General features: G+C 31.1%; 2 protein-coding genes across 3 annotated transcripts in view; one reads left to right on the top strand and one right to left on the bottom strand.

Moving 5' to 3' along the window:
* The window catches only part of LOC113400854 (cytochrome c oxidase assembly factor 5), a 390,179-nt gene that overhangs the window by 216,373 nt on the left and 156,518 nt on the right, over positions 1 to 17,288 (top strand). The window lies entirely within an intron of this gene.
* LOC113400839 (serum response factor homolog) overlaps positions 1 to 17,288 on the bottom strand; it is a 224,792-nt gene that overhangs the window by 141,784 nt on the left and 65,720 nt on the right. The window contains exon 3 of one of the 2 annotated variants that reach the window (XM_064216255.1): positions 7,111 to 7,149. The exons of the other annotated variant lie outside the window; for it this stretch is intronic. Coding sequence (XP_064072325.1) covers positions 7,111 to 7,149 — 39 coding nt within the window. The remainder of the gene's footprint in view (positions 1 to 7,110; positions 7,150 to 17,288) is intronic. 2 annotated transcript variants of the gene reach the window in all.

Genomic DNA, 17,288 nt, shown 5'->3' with positions numbered 1-17,288 from the left:
CATTCTCATAAAATTAAATATGGACGAAACATAATCCGCTATATTTGTTAATAAGAAAATACTTTTCAAAAAAGGATATCACACAAAACATGTATTGCAGTTACCACTCGAGTGAAAGTAATCAATGATTACGTATTCTTCCTACAAGTTTTTGAGACATATATTCTTTTAAAGAGCCTTCTTAACGCCGTAGCCTTCCTCATTCTTAAAAACACCTGATAGTCTTATAAGTAATAACACAATATGGCAGATTCCTTTAAATCACATTAATGCTTTAATAAAATCCTTTTATATCATCATCCCGATCTGATCGTATTAATTTACAATTAATCACATTTATTTCATTCCGCGCCTTTCAGTTAGAAACCAAATAAGACCTCATGGCTCTTTCACCTTTTTGGTGTTTGGCATGTAACATAGATTGCAATTATCTGTGCTGGTTACCAAAGTACTAGTGTGCTCGTGACTTCGTTCGGTGAGAGGTATATTTTTAATTATATCAACACCCTACTTCCTAGAGAATAAGTATAGTCTAAAATATCATTTACATGTTTGGAGACTTTCACGGACAAATTGTTGCTTTGGGTTTTTATTAATACAGTAATATACGGATATTATATTCTGTTTTATACACACAGATTCATTTTAATAATGTTTTACGTACAGACACCACCCTGACAATTATAAAATATATGTATAGAATGTGTATCTACAAGCGCGTGAAGGCTCGGTTTTTATCAAATTTCTCAAATCGTCGTATCGCCTTGAATGATGCTATTTAAGATGCAATAATTTCTCGTATTCGTATTTGACCTATTTTGGACATGGAACTAATTAAAAAATGCTTTTTAATTTGAAAGTCTCGACAGATGGAGTTAAATGATTAGAATGTCATTGATGTAAAAGGATCTCTCAGTGATCTTAAGGTTATGGAAATAATTTGAAAAATAATTAAGGACTCGTCTTAATACTTCATAGTTTTTTTTAATTCTTTTTGTGACATTGTTCAATCTCGTCTAAGTAGTTTTGGCATCAAGTTTAAATGGTAACAGGGTTATTATAGTTGCTATTCTACTGCCAGTTAGCTCTCCTCTCCTCAACCTATGTTCTAGAACCAAAAAAATAATTATAATTCCGGTATAGAGGGAGAGTGAGCCACATGTATTACAGGGACAAAGTTCCCAACAGACAGACTTAGCTCCTAGCTTAGCTAAGGTGATAAGAGGAATGAATTCTTATAGTATCTATGGGCACTTACCATCAGAATATGAATAACCTATATGAAAACTATGTGTAGAAAATTATTTCGAAAAATATTTTTAATAATTATCTCTTTCCTTGTTAAAGAATATTGAAAAGCCTTTGGTAAGAAATTAAAAAGGTATCATTAGAGGCAAGAAATGCGAATATCTTCGCGTCCAACATTATGTCGCGATAACAGCTCGCTTTCAACGTTATGCGTAATTTAAAAAAAAAAAACAATCCCTCTTGCCAATTAATTAAGATCTTACGTAAAAGACTTTACTTAATAATTTAAATTAATGTAATTTACCCTTGAGTTTTTCGACACCTCTTAACACGAATTTTTTAAATACATATTCAACGATAACTGTAGTTGTTTTCGAAAAGATTGACAAATAATTTAACACTATATGTACATATTTTGGAATAATATGTCGAATTTCACAGGACATTCAACGTGTCTTAATGGAACATATGACGTATTTCTTGTGTGTGAATTGTTTTATGTTTTAATCTCAAAAATCATATATGTAACGCTTGTTATGGGAGATGTATATTCTATAAAATGAATGACATTTGAAAGGTGAAGTTTCTGGGAATCAATTGCGTATATCTGATATTTATGCCACCCCCAGATGCCATTTATATTAACCCCTTGTTCTAAGGTTCACAATATTGAGTCTCATAAAAGCACATCTGCCGAGGTCCAATGATAAGACTGATTAATTGCGGAGATGTATCTCCGTGACAGACGGACGGGCTACCGTTATGTTAACACCGAAAATATATGCATAAGATTAAAATGACACACGAAGGCAGAACATTTTGATGCGAGCTAATTCCGAGGAATGACATAATGTGTATTTTTGGCTTATATTATTGACTATTAAAAAAATTGGTATGTAATGGATCCCAATTGAATCTGATAGGAGTATATATTAAAATACATTTAACTAGTATTCTATCTTGTTTTAATGTATATCTTAATCTAAAACAATATAGTAGGGAAACTTATACGACGCCCTGCCCGCATTCAATAACAGAGACCATACTCAACGGAGATTGGCTCATTTGCAGGAGCTCTTCAATTCTCAGTCTGATGGAATAGTGTCGGTGTCCGGTGTCTTTCAGGAGAACGCAACCTAAACCCGCCGACAGATAACGACTAATCGATCGATACTGATAGACCCAACCATCAACGAAGGTTTAAGCCGAGTCATTAGATAATGTTATCGCTGGTTTTAGTAAGTTTTATGGCATTCGGCCGGAAGCTCCACATATTCCTCTTCCCTACAACATTACATCATTTTAGCAGCCAGTCGTCTGCCTCCAGCTAACCCTCTCTAAGAATCCTTATCCCATTTATAATTAAAATTTTAAATTAATAATATAAGTATGTTAACTTTGTTCATTATGACAATCCTTAAATTGCAACTTCATATGTTGCCAAGTCTATAATTATACCAAAATAATGTCGTTACTGAAAGGTGTTTGTTTAACGCGGGTACACATTACGACGCGCCTAGCTATAATATTCACCAATTATCCAACGTGTGTTTGTTTATACCTGGCATATCTTCTAAATTTATTCATTCAAATGCACCTTGCCTCCTTTACCAATTAAATTATAAAAAGAAAAAAATAGTGATATATTGGTTTATGCGAATTCCTTGCTTAGAAAACGTTCGCGCTAAAAGGAATTTCAAATCATGTAAAAAAAATAATTTATCACTCTCAACGTGTGTCGAAAAGTTGTAATTAAAATATCACTTAATAATTAATGATGTAATTTTTCTTTCACATAATAGCTTTAGACTCTGTTTTCTATTATTTTAATCACCAAAAGAACACATATTCCATACCGCGGCTTCTAGATCTTAAATTAAGAAACTATTATTGCATTTTTTTTAATTCTGTATATTGTCATTTATCAGCAATAATACAAAGTAAAACTGCCAATCGATTTTTATAAGCCCTTTGGTAATTTATATACACGCATAGACGGACAAACTCGACCTTTTAATATATCGAATTCAAGAAAAAAATTTGCGTTTACGTCTTTACATTGCAAATACAATGATTGACAGTCGTTTTAATAATGGAATTTTGAATTATTATTTCTGACAGTAATTTACCTTGGTCAAAGATAGGTACCAAATTAAAAAAAAGTGAACGTGCAGTGCCGCGCACAATCAACCACACATCAGTACAAGCCCATCTGCTTTTGTATTTTACATAAAAATATTATTTAACACTAAACACCGCTAATTATAGACTACGTTAAATTTAATTACAATACAAGACTATTCACTCTACGTGAAAAATATTCAACGAATATTCAAAGCGTCTTAATTAGTATTTTTATTTAATTTTATGAATATAGCTACTTTATTTAAGAGTATAGAATTTAAGTAGAACTTCGATTTTACCTTTGAGGTTTTACGATTTTTATTTAAACTTTTATTATTATTTTTTTTATATTTAATGTCCAATTACAGGAATTTTCTTGAAATCTTCCCGCTGATATTATAACTAATGATTAACTTGCCCGGATTTCTCTAATATATGTGAAACAGAAATTGAAAAGTGATTACGTGGTTTAAATTACCGTAAGACCAAAAGTACTTTTGATATGCAGTAAAATTCAATATTTTGTTCTACTGATGCACACATATATACATCACTCTCACATCTTAAAAATCCTAAATATTCTATTATCAGTATGTAATGTAAATCAAACAACTCATTTTGTTTAAATGTCTTGTTTAGTTAATTAAGTCAATGCTATTACTGATACAGATAACTTTTAGTAAAGTAATAATTAAACATTTCTAGAACAGAACGAAGTTGCAGTAGCGTTACGCGAAAATGTATTTGAAACGACTTATGGGGTAAAAGTACCCAGGGAATAATGAAAAAAAAAACACCTCCGCATTCCGATCGAATAAAGCCGTGGACACATCAGATCGTAACGATCTTCGCACAACATTATTTTCAAGTATCGTATAAAACAAGAATATTACGTAAAACTTGAGTGTTGACACATAAAACAGATTGTATGACGCCTCGTTATTGATGATGGCTGAAGATCACCCTCGCGTGAATTATTTATGCAATTAACTGAGGACAAGCTACGCTTTTTACTTGAACAGTTATATTCTGTTCAGAAAAAACTTACACGTGTCGACTCCGTTTGTCGCTAATAAGTTGCGAATTTATTTGCCGTCGAGTTGAGAATTAGTTATATATTTTATTTATCGACAACAATGTTTTTAATTCTGTTTAAAAATATTATCGTCGACTACGACTCTTTGTTTAGTATGAAATCATTATAAATAAATTGCAAATTGCAATTCTTCAAAAACTGAGCAACAATTACAGATCTGTGTATCAATCTTTGTTAACAACTTAAGTTAATTACACCAGAACAGAGAAGTTGGCAAATTTCCTTACATAGGAAAGATACTTGACCGTATTAGTCCTGTAATTTATATGATTTATATATTTTTATTGTTAAGATGCCAGTTACTGTTTGAACAAATATTACAATGTAAATTGGCAAAATTTATTATATTTATGTAATGTAATATTCCGTACGTAACTAAATAAATGTCTTGGGGTATTCTTTGGATATTTAATGATTCATTTTCCTCCTGACTCTTTTGGTTGTGTATTTCATCACATGTGGTTACTTATTAGGTTTGTACAAGTACATCAAAGGAGCCACCTACTAATCACCCATTGATCAGTTGCTCTATCGCCACAAGAAATACACTGTGCGACGATGCTTCTGTTTAAAGATTGAGTGAACTCACTAGCACTACTAACACTTTATAACAGGAACATAATATCTTAGTTCTCAGAGTTGGAATGACGTAATTTAATGAAAAACAGGCACTGTTGATATTCTTAGCATTTCTTCTCAATATCAGACAATCAGTTAATTTATAAGAAATCTTAATGTGTAATTAAAAGTAAATGTTCCAAAGCTAGACAACAGCTCCATCGCCTCCTGAGAAGGTTTGAAACTGATTTCACCACGCTGCTCTAATTTGAATTGAATATTATATATGTGCTTATCTTAAAATTCTCAATATTAATAATGTCTAGTAATAAAAAGTATCACTTATCAAAACATTGATAATTTATAGATCAATTCCGCTATAAGTGAACAAACTCAAAACAGAAAACATACAAGTAACATTTACTCGGCAACCTATGAACTTTATAAAAACATATCTTTTGTACACATCTAGCAAACATTTGCCGCAATGGAGTCGCAGTGATCTCGCAATCACGATAATCCGATCACCCGAATATGTGCAGCCGCTCGCCCATAAACAATATAAACATCACAGTAAATTGTTCCAATGAACCACGCGCTATCTGACGCGTATGAAATGGAGAAATGCCTGTCAGCCCGGAAAAATGGCGGGATTCCAACTTATGTGTATTTTATTTTGAATATTATAAGTTTTGTAACTAAGTAAATTACTTTTTTTAAGGTGTGCTTTTGATTTACATCGACATTCATCAGTCTGTTGTCAAAAACACAATGGATCAGGATTGATCCTGGGACTATCTCAACGTGAGAAATACGGAATACATTGAGTTGACATCTACATTTATCGGAATATATATATATATATATATATATATATATATATATATATATATATACATATTCAATGGAAAAAACTATCAAGTTTCTTAAATTATATATAAAGCACCTTCCGCACTTTTCTTGGCCACAAGCTCGTCACAATCTACAGCTTGTTGATAGCTCGCTACTATAGTACGCAATAGATCTGAGTTATTCTCATACTATTGTTTATTGAAATACATAGTATCGTGGAAACATAGTTTATTTTATCGTAGCAAATATATATATTATGTTGCGTATATTCTAACGACTGTTGGCTTATAGGTTGAGAAAATATACAGGATGTACATAATTATGTACTACATATAAACGAAGAAATCTCTAGGAGTATATATGTATGTATATTAATGTATTTGTTCGGCCTTGAAATATAACATATTTATTAGAAAGTATTCAACAGCGATATGTTTCATTTTTGTAAAATTTTAAATTGTTCTAAAACAATGCGACAAATAAAACTATGTACAATGTATATTGTACGTAGGTATTATTATTATTTTAACATAATCAAAACGGTATAATTAGATAAACTACAAATCTTATAACGTATAATGTAACAATAATGCACATTTATGAAGAACTATGTACTACTAAATATTTAATATATCTAAAGAGTAATCTTCCAAAGATTAGTTGTAGGATGTGGCTTCGCCCTGTTTTAGGGGTTGGTCGTAAGATTTTACGTATAAATAAGTAGCCTATGACCTTCCCTGGAGTTCAAGCTTGCTTCATATAAGTGTTCGTCAAAGTCGATTCAGTGGTTTGGCCGTCAAAGCAAACAAACGAAGTTACCTTCGCATTATAACAAACTATAGTAGTAAAGATTGAAGTGAGGAATGAGGACCAAGTTGTGGGGATGGTCTTGAGCATGGATGTGGATGGATATAGATGTAGAAGACGACCAAAGAAACGATGGATGGATTAAGAAAGAACGACGATATGGTTAGAAAGAATGTTACTTGTGAGATGACGTCCGGCAGAGAAGTATGGAGGAAGAAGACATGCTGCACCGACTCCAAGTAAAATTGGGATAAGGGCAGGAGAATGATGATTAGTATAGATTTATCAATAAAGACAAATTACAAGATGAAGATTTACTGGTATTTCGGTACCATCCATATTATCAAAACAGTAACATCGTATGTAAATTAACGAAATGGAATCGTAGTCTTGAACATTATTAATTACAATTAACATAAACTTACCTTGCATTTTCCTTTGCCTCCCCCATTTTCTTCCAGATCCTGTTTAAAAGAAATACAAACGTAATGTTATTAATTGTTAAGGAAGCTTCAAACAAAATTATACTTTAAAGTTAGAGATATAAGGGTTATTTGCGATCCATCCTCTTTTAACATTAGTGCAAGGCATAAAATTATATTTATTATAAAGTATTGATGTTACATATAATATTCTTTTATATTTGAATATTAATAGTGAAATAAAATGTTCTAGAATTGATTATGATTGTTAAACAATTAATGTTAATAACATACCTCAACAGACTGTATATCTAGTTAATAATGTATACAAATTAACTAAACGAATTAATTTATATATTATGAATATATATATACATAAGATTTATAAGGAAATAATTGTAAAAAAATTACTACACTTAACAGTGTGCAAATTATACAGACCTTATTTTATACAGTCGAAAAATTGTCTAGAAAATAAATGATTATTTATTATATAATTTAGGTACGTGTTATAAAAGTGATTTTGTATAAATCGTAAATTTTATGTATATCCTTATATTTCAAATTTTAAACAGATCAACAGAATTCATTTAAAATTTATTTATTTCTGTTTTCAAACTAATATCACATACATTGTTATATAGACTCAAAAATATTTTTTAGCTTTTTAGCTTTGTCGTCTAAATGCTTTTTAAATAGATATTGTATTGACTTGGGAAAAACAGAAATTAAAAAATACCAAAAATATCACTGGCGAAACCCGATAGACTTTACACGTTTTAATCGACCGGACCAAGTAATTGATTTGTAAAAAGTCCTACGGATTTCTTAGGGTTAGGTTCCGTCACTTTGATTAGTTTGATATTATTTATTATGTGTTAGTATTTAAATAAGCATTATCACATACTCATAAATATATTTTGACAATTCAGTCTTTTCAGTGTACTAGTAAAACTCTTGCCACCATGCCATTAGCAATTAGCAGCGAGTTACTAGAGTGTGGATTATTTAGAAAAACTACTGATACTGATATATAAAGTGATAGTAATATACTAACTTTTTATGATCATCAGCCTTACTGTTTCGAAGTCAATCAAATAAAACCAATATTATAAATATGATTAATGAATTCAGCCGAGCGATTCAGGGTTGGGTCGCTAGTGCAGAAATATTTTCCAGTATTGTTGGCACTCCCTGACGCATTTTAGCCCCGATATATCTTAATTAGATTACATACAAATTAAGCGGTAAATTATTCTCTGTCACTTAAGCAAAACTAAATTTCAGAGTATTTGGTAAGAAATTCTACCACAAATCAGACGCATTTCAAGTAGACAGATGTGTGTCCGAGCTTTTAACGAAGATGAATGCTTACGAATTCAGTAATTAGTCTTAAATGGTCAAAATAAAATACAACCTGGCGACTATTAAGAAAAAATTGACGTATTGAAACTTTTTATTATTTAAATTCTACTTAAGAAAACTTTTGACAAGTGACAAAAAAATATATTTCTACCTGGCTTTAAATTTAAGGAAAGTATTATACTACATATATGAGATTACATTAAATTTCAAATTACACTAAAACGTTAGGTACATACCTATTTTGTTTTAAATCACAATTTATGTTTTTAACGTATATTAGACAACAAGTGGCGAATGACGTGACAGACCCAATATACGTAGGTAATTTTCAAAAAAAGAATCGTAATTGAATTTAACCCTCATCTACAACAGTTTTTTCATCATCGATGCAACGTATTTTCGGAGGCAATGCTTATCAGTCATGTGCGCAACCGGTCCTAGCGACCCAGTTGCGATAATTGCGGACCTTGGTCGGCTTCATTAACTGCGCATTTTAAACAGCAACGGGTTAGCGGCGCCCTTAAGACCCTTGCAATAAGTGTTATAATTCAAAAGTAATGTTTATACAGGTTGCTCCGTAGCTTACACTCGGTATATGTAAGTATAATTCGCTAACATATACGTATAAGAATGTAAAAGTACATCACGATGTACAATTGCGAATAGTTCTTAAGTATCTTATCATAAGATTGTTATTTCGATAAAGCGAACAGAATACTCTCAGTGCTAAAAAAGAATTAAATCGCTTAATATAAGAGAAACAATATTTTTATTAACATTATGTCGATACATTATACTGCAACTACGTCGATATCAGTAGACATAAAAAAATAATAAAATATGTAAAGTTTGTATGAAATCTCTAGTAAAAGTGCATGCAATGGTGGCATGACTCAATAATCAAATCAAGACAAAGTAGTTAACAAAAGTAGTAAGTACGTATCCATTGAATAGGTATTCGGTCTATCTCGTGTTTGACAGTTGATAAATGAAAGTCACCTTACAGAATTTCGGTAAGGACGGCGAAATTCAAGGACGAGCCAACTACGCAAGTAATAATATAGCAAGGGACTACAAAACTTATGAACTCAAATCTACTGAGAATTTCTTGATTCGATAAAAATAATTCGTTTGACCTGAATTTGAATCCTGATTTGAACGTGTTGGCTTCAGGATCACTTTAATATAAATCAAAAACTGTCTCTTAGTCGTCACAAAACACAATACGTTAACCATGTAAAAGAAAAGATATATCAAATATACAAATCTTTTTTTATTATTCTCATATCTAAGAATTTATCTAAAATTGATTTTTGAGTATCAATAAATCTATTATATAAAACCGAAATACCGTAATACACCGAAATACTATAATACCTATAAACTTGAAATTTGGCAGGTAGGTTCCTTATAGGGTGTAGACATGAGCTAACGGATTTTACGAAACTCAACCCTAAAAGTTGGAAGTTTGTTTTATAAATTTCGCGCGGATAAACCCGCAGGTTCAGCTAGTTCCTAATAAAAATATTCCTTACGCATATCAATGAAATACAATTTAGGTACGAAGTCTCCATCCTGGTATTTTATGCGGTTCCTTATCCGGCAAATCACGATAATAATATAATTTGAATACCAGAAATGTATACATAATGTATGTATAATGACTGATCGATTTGTTTACCCTCGTTATCCATTGGCTATCACTGGGCTCAGAATTCAGAATAGTTCAGAATTAGAAACAACTTGAAAGATGTAAAGTTTCATATTACAAAATGTACATTACAAATTACATAATTTATCCCAATTTCTGATACAATAGAAAACGATGCGTTAAGCACGTGGGCGAAACGTGAACATTTTTAAAATTGTGTCAACCATGGACGAGCAATGCAATAGAGAACCATGTCACTTTTAAACTTCGTTCTGATGAATATTAAAAAAGGTAAATACTTGTATTAAAGGGTGTACTTTGTTTTAAATACGTATAAATTATTATAAAAAACTCATTCACTTGGTGGTAGGGCTTTGTGCAAGCCCGTCTGGGTAGATACCACCCACTCATTAAATATTCTACCGCCAAACAGCAGTACTCAGTATTGTTGTGTTTCGGTTTGAAGGATGAGTGAGCCAGTGTAACTACAGGCACAAGGGACATAACATCTTAGTTCCCAAGGTTGTTGGCGCATTGGTGATGTAAGGAATGCTTAATATTTCTTACAACGCCATTGTCTATGGGTGGTGGTGGCCACTTACCATCAGGTCATTTGCTCGTCCACCTACCGATAACATAAAAAAAAATAAAAAAATCACATTGCAAATACATATACTTATTTTTATATACTCATTCGAAAAACAGGTCTTAATAAGATTATTTTTTTAGTATTTAATATATTTTAATCTCCAATAAAAGGGTTTACGTTAGAACACGACAATAGGCAAAGCAATCAGGGCTTGCCCTAGCGAATTTCATGTCGACGAATAAACCATAGAACTATTGAGTCTAACCTTCATGCACTAAGATCTTATGGACGCCCATTTGTCAATTTATTGTTGATTTGACATTCGAAAGAAGAAGACACGGCATTGTTTAACTAACCACCCCATAAACAACCTTTACAGGCAGTCGCTAGTGTCTAAAAACTATAACTCTCTTTAGAAGAAACACACACATGCACTGACTAACCTTTTGACGAAATACTTGTAATACCGACCTGGAAACACCATCAAAACTATTAGAACATTTTTATAACATAAATAATAAGAAATTGTAACTAATTATTTTTCAAACATTTTTAACATACACAATAATGAACAATTAATATAATACAGGATAAACTATCAAATTATTACGTTAAAAACTATCAAAAAACTAAAAATGGTTCTGTATTAGTTCTTAATTCAAAATTTCCAGTCTTTGAAATTCAAAAGAAAAAAAAACATATCATTGCCACGAATCAGATTAATTGCCATTAAAGTCTAGTCTTAACCTTAATTTTGAATTAAAGCTAAGTCAACTTCATCTAATCTATTCAAATAAACGTGCAAGGACATACGAGCAGGGTCGCCACTAACTAGACATATTGGATTATCAGAGTTCCATAGTCAAAACAGAACATATAATTCTATCACGTGAATCTTTTATTGCACATATACAATAATATGTTTTCGATGATAAAAAGCTTGGAGTTCGTATTTATGGATTTCATATTTTATAGTTGACTATGCATTTGAGAAAAATAGTAGCTACTAAATTTGTAGGACCCATTTCCTCTGAACGGTTAACGAACCGTTCGGAATGACTGCTTTACACCCAAATCCAATTTAATTATGTAACATGACGATTCAAAGTGCTCATATGGAGCCCGTTTGAATAAATAATACTTTCGTTTTGATTTTGTACACACCACACAACTGTCTTGTTGTAAATAATATATAACGAAGGGAGCTACATGGTCTGACACAAATTTGACAGAGTTCTAAATGTAAGATTAAAAATATATGTAAGGAGTACAGAATATTTTTTTTTTTTTTTTTCGCATCAATATCTGTCAATAGTATTGTCACGTACAAAAATAGTGCAAGTAAAATCACGGCAAATGTCTTATATAAGAATATCTGAACTAGTTCAATCAGGACTTGTTTTCATATATGAATATTAAGTTTGTAGAGCTAGATCAATCTTTTTTATCGTTTATAATTCGATTGCATAATTATTATTTATATATCTCGATAAAAATACATGCACTATGGAAAATAATTAGATCAGAAATGAATAACAGTTTAATGGATTGTATTTTTTGTTTAATATTTTAGTCTTGAATATGTAATTTCAACATAATCGAGCTTTAAACTTTAATAACATTAAGGTATTACAATACTTAATATTAGGTATGTTTATTTTTATATACCTATGAAGATATGGTTGGAGTGTATGAGGAGGGATATGAGGGAGATGGATGTGAAATCAGATGACGAACAAAAGAGGAGAATGTGCAGGTAAAAGAAGATTTATTTTTTATATATTTTTATATCGCACTCAAATAAATCTGATTAAATAACAATTTTATATACAAATAATACTTTGTAATATATCGTTATGTGCACCAGGACGTTAGTCGTTAATTTTGTTGATAAAACTAAAAATCGAAATATTCTTTATTTAAGTATGCTCATAAAAGCATTTTTAAATTATCCTCTAACAATTTTGAATTAAATATAAAGCTACCACTGTTATCGAAATTAGATTCTACCGAGAAGAACCGGCAAGAAACTCGGTTACTCTTTTCCACCATTTTAATTACAGAGTATATCAGTAAAGTATAATTACATTTATACATGTATGTATATCTTGCCAAGAAATCGACAAATACTAAGTCCACTGAAATAGAAAATAAAACAAAACCATTGCTTAAAAATATTTCACTTTTGTTACCGGCGTATAATACGATCAATTGTTTCGCCCAAAATCATTTTGAATATATAACGTGTATCATTTCTCTGAGATTTTGGTATTTTATGTCGTAATATGAAACACAAAACAATTTAATGTATACAATTGTTATTAAAAGCTGAGTGGCCCAGCGGATATAGCTCGTGGACTTTAACAGAAGATCACGGTTGCGAATCGAGGAAAACCCTGCGTTTTCATATGCTACATTTTTGTTTATATCTCGGCCGAGATGTTCCACTGACTGTTCAAGTTTCATAGGCTAATGATAGAATACTAAAACGCATTCATATGTATGTCTACAAAACTATAGTGGAACAGGCTGAACTCATCGAAAAGAGAGAACGCTTTACCTGACAGAAAAATACTTATGATATTTTTTAAAGCAATTGATATTTCGAAATACGCATAAGCATCGAAAGCAAATATTTACGGAATTCGGTTCGTCAATGGAAATTCTACATTATTCTTATTACTTTGATAGTAAAATGACACGCAAACAGGAACGGATATTACAAATACAAGCTTATTAGCAGCTATTAGCATTAACGAGACACGTAATGGTTTGTTTACAACTGCGATTTATTTTTGTACTAGGACTTATCTTAACCTTATATCAATATGCCTATTTTTTACTAAATACTTCATTCGTATTCACTTTTTTAAATACATATATTGTAATGGTAAAAAAAATTGACATAAATTATAGATTTTAGCAATAATCAAGTAATTTTGTAGAGCTGTGTTTGAATGAGTTTTTTTTTTTTTTGTGGTCTTAATCTAATTCCATGTTTCTTCAGCAATAACACATTAAAAAAGTGTGCTTTAGTCCAGTATATATATATTTTTTATTTTAGTCTGGAAATAAAAATGCGAGATTCTACCGACAATGATTTTTTATACAATAATTCAACATTAATACTTAGTCGCTGCGTAAATACAGATAATAAAAAAAGACAAAACGGTCTGTCAGGCGATTAACATATCGGATATCTGAATGCAAAATTAAGTAACTCGAAGTCATTCGCCCATCTATTTCCATCTCAGGTCAACGGCGCTTAACTAACATTTATGTTTGCAGGTGCACCACCGACCCTAGCTTCCATATGTAGTGATAAAATATTGCCCTTGCTGGACGTCTGTCAACGATAACTTTTATCCTAAAACGTCAAATAACTATTAATGTCGTTTTTTCTATTACAAGCGGTATCTACAGGTTAGCATATTTTGTATTGTGCAAGTAAAGGATAAAAAATGGTTATTATTGGTTATCCCTAAGAGATAGAGATATACCATCATATTGTAGTACATTATTTTGGTCTATCTGGTAGGGGGATTTACGACATATACAATCCTCTAAAATTATATGCCACTGTTTCTCTACTATTGAGCATGTATTATACATATAAAACTTCTCTCGAATCAAACTATATATTAAAATAAACGCATCAAAATCCGTTGGGTAATTTTAAAGATCTAAGCCTACACAGGGACAGACAGCGGTAAGCGACTTTGACTATGTAATGATGATTAAAAACAAGAGCCATATGCTATGAACATGTATAGCTAGCTTATAAAAGTGCAATACCCGAGGTCTTGGGTTCATTTATCTGGTCATGTATTATTACTTTCATAAATTAAATCAAAACATCAAACATAATATTTTTCTTTATCAACAATATTGTAATAGTAAAAAACGGTCGTCGGAAATGGATATATCAATGGATCAATGCTAAAGAAATACTACACACCAATATAAGGCAAAAATAATTCTTTAAAAGATTCTTAGTAAAATATTTTTTTTAAATATTGGTACGTGGATGGGCAAATGGATCACCTGATAGTAAGTGTTGCCAACCGCCCATAGATATTGGCGCCAATGCGCCGCCAAACTTTGAAGCTGACGTGTAATGTCCCTTGGGTCTGTGTTACAAGTTACATTGGCTAAAATAATAAGCATTTCTGTTCGGTAGAATATCTGATAAGTGGTTGCCTATCTAGACGGGCTTGCACAAATCCCTACAACCAAGTGAAAAACCTATAAGATTTCTTGTCTAATTTAGGAACGCAGACCAACAAATGTGCTACTCAACTGTTATTGGTCACCTTCGTCCATAGACGACTAATACCAAGTGCAATCCAATCATTAGACTGTCAATGCGCATAGGAACTAACTTATGCCTGTAATATCACTGGCTCACTAACCTAACGCTTAGCACCTTTAATACAATAAAATCGAAAAGAGTCGGTACGTGTTATTAAAATTCTTAAACATCCGTTGAACGTTATTTTAATGTATTTCAAAGATGTATTTAACAGCTGCAACTAATTTAAATAATTTGCGTAATGAACGTTAGTTAATTACGCAATGTTAAATAAATCAATCTACGTGTTCTCGTTGGCGTTAAGACTACTAACATTTCTCAACATAGCGGGAACTGAAACAACGATCAAAGTTATTGTCCTAGGTTTCTTTCGAAGATTTTTGGGTTATCTCTGCTTTGACATCATAGATAAACTCTGACTACAACATATAATACTTTTTCATATAATTTGAATATTGAGCATCTACGTAATTGCCAGCTCTCCTTTAGAAGGAATATTTAATATTACAATCATAAAATAATATCATTACTATTTTAAAAAGTAATAAAATATATATATATTTGTTTATATTACATAACACTATCCCTGACTCTGTATGATGGACGAGTTCGGACAGTGTGGTCAACCCCAAAACCATATTGTACAATCTACGAAGCGCTGCACGAGGGTACTGTCAACATAACAAATTAAAAAAATTCTACGGTCAATCAAATCAAACTACAGCCCAGGTATAAAATACTTATTTTATACCTGGGCTGTAGTTTAATTAAGTGTAATTTAATTTATTTAATATTTTTTGTGTACTAAATATGAAGTGTATTAATGTAATGATTATTATTTAACCAATAATATTAATGTCTTAAAGGTATGTCTGTTATTTTAAAATATTAATTTTAAAATTAAAATATTTGTCGTCCAAATTAAGAAAAAAAATTAAATAAAATGTAGAGTTTTCTGTGTTTTCACGCACCGCACGGCTTCTTTAACACTGGATATATTATAATCAAATGACACTCGCCTATGATTTTGGTTAAATAAAGAAAACTTAGTTTTAATTTAGATTTAGTTAAGTTTGGGTGCATAAATAATCCAGAGAATATAATTTATTCGTCGTTATGTCGTATAAATAAAAAAGAACAACAAAAAATATGTTTTTCTGTCGACGCTACCATCGCGACAGCAACAGCGACAAAACGTATGCATTTATCATCATAAGAGTTGTATTAACATTGTCACAATGCTGCCCGCAATTGTATTGTGCGCCGCGACTCCGCTCGCTTAATGATACTTTATACAACCAAAAACGATCCGACGTTATTAGACTGTGTGTATGGACCTTTGTTAGTAGAAATAGCTTGGAATAAATATGTTCTTAGATTTTATTGTGATTTGCATGGTATTTTTAGTTTCATCATAATATTATCATACTGAAATTTTAAGCATTTTTTTCAAAATGACAAAATATAAGATCTTCCTTTTTGAAGTCGGGGTAAGATATATATATTTTAATCCACGCTAAATTAAACCGATTTGCTTGATTTTTATTGGATAAGGAACACCGTGTTTATTTTTTTTTCTACCTTTTTTTATATCCTTACCTATCCCTCTGTGTGTATACGGATATTTTTGTCATTTTCGAAACGTATAATTCTGTTTATATTCATTTCATTGCTAGATTCTTATCGTATTAATGCTTGATGTGATGGAAGTTAATTATATATTTGTAATATTCACTTAACATTTCATCGAACACTACTCGTAAGAGATACGACCGAATGATCTATTTACAAAAATTGAACATTCATTATGAATTCAGTAAGATCTTAATTCGTTCTCCCTCATTTATATACTTAATTAGTATAGATAACTTTGATATCGATTTAATTTTGAATTAATATTAGGTCCATACATATGAAATTAGCGTTTTGTAGTACTGACCACTTTGATTTGAAATATCTAGTCTTTGGTTAAGAATTCCAAATTCAAATATATGAATTAATTTAGCTGGTATATTTGAGTTTTGAAAGTCATTCATTTGTTTTTTCTTCATTATTTTTTTCTTTGGCGTCGCTTATAACCGCACAATGGAAAACATGAAATATTGGTTTATTTACAAGTACGAGTTCTACCGTGGCACCAGTGCTGCAGAAACAGCTCAAAGGACTATTGATGTGTAGGGCGCTGGTGACGCAAAAATCCTTTTTTGGTTTTAACGTTTTTTTTCTTTTTTTAACTTGTTTAACTTCAAAACCAACCCCGTGGA

This window comes from Vanessa tameamea, chromosome 11, assembly GCF_037043105.1.
Source record: "Vanessa tameamea isolate UH-Manoa-2023 chromosome 11, ilVanTame1 primary haplotype, whole genome shotgun sequence".
Classification (NCBI taxonomy): domain Eukaryota; kingdom Metazoa; phylum Arthropoda; class Insecta; order Lepidoptera; family Nymphalidae; genus Vanessa; species Vanessa tameamea.
The sequence above is the reverse complement of the archived record's forward strand: the minus strand, read 5'-3'. Positions and strand labels throughout refer to the sequence as shown.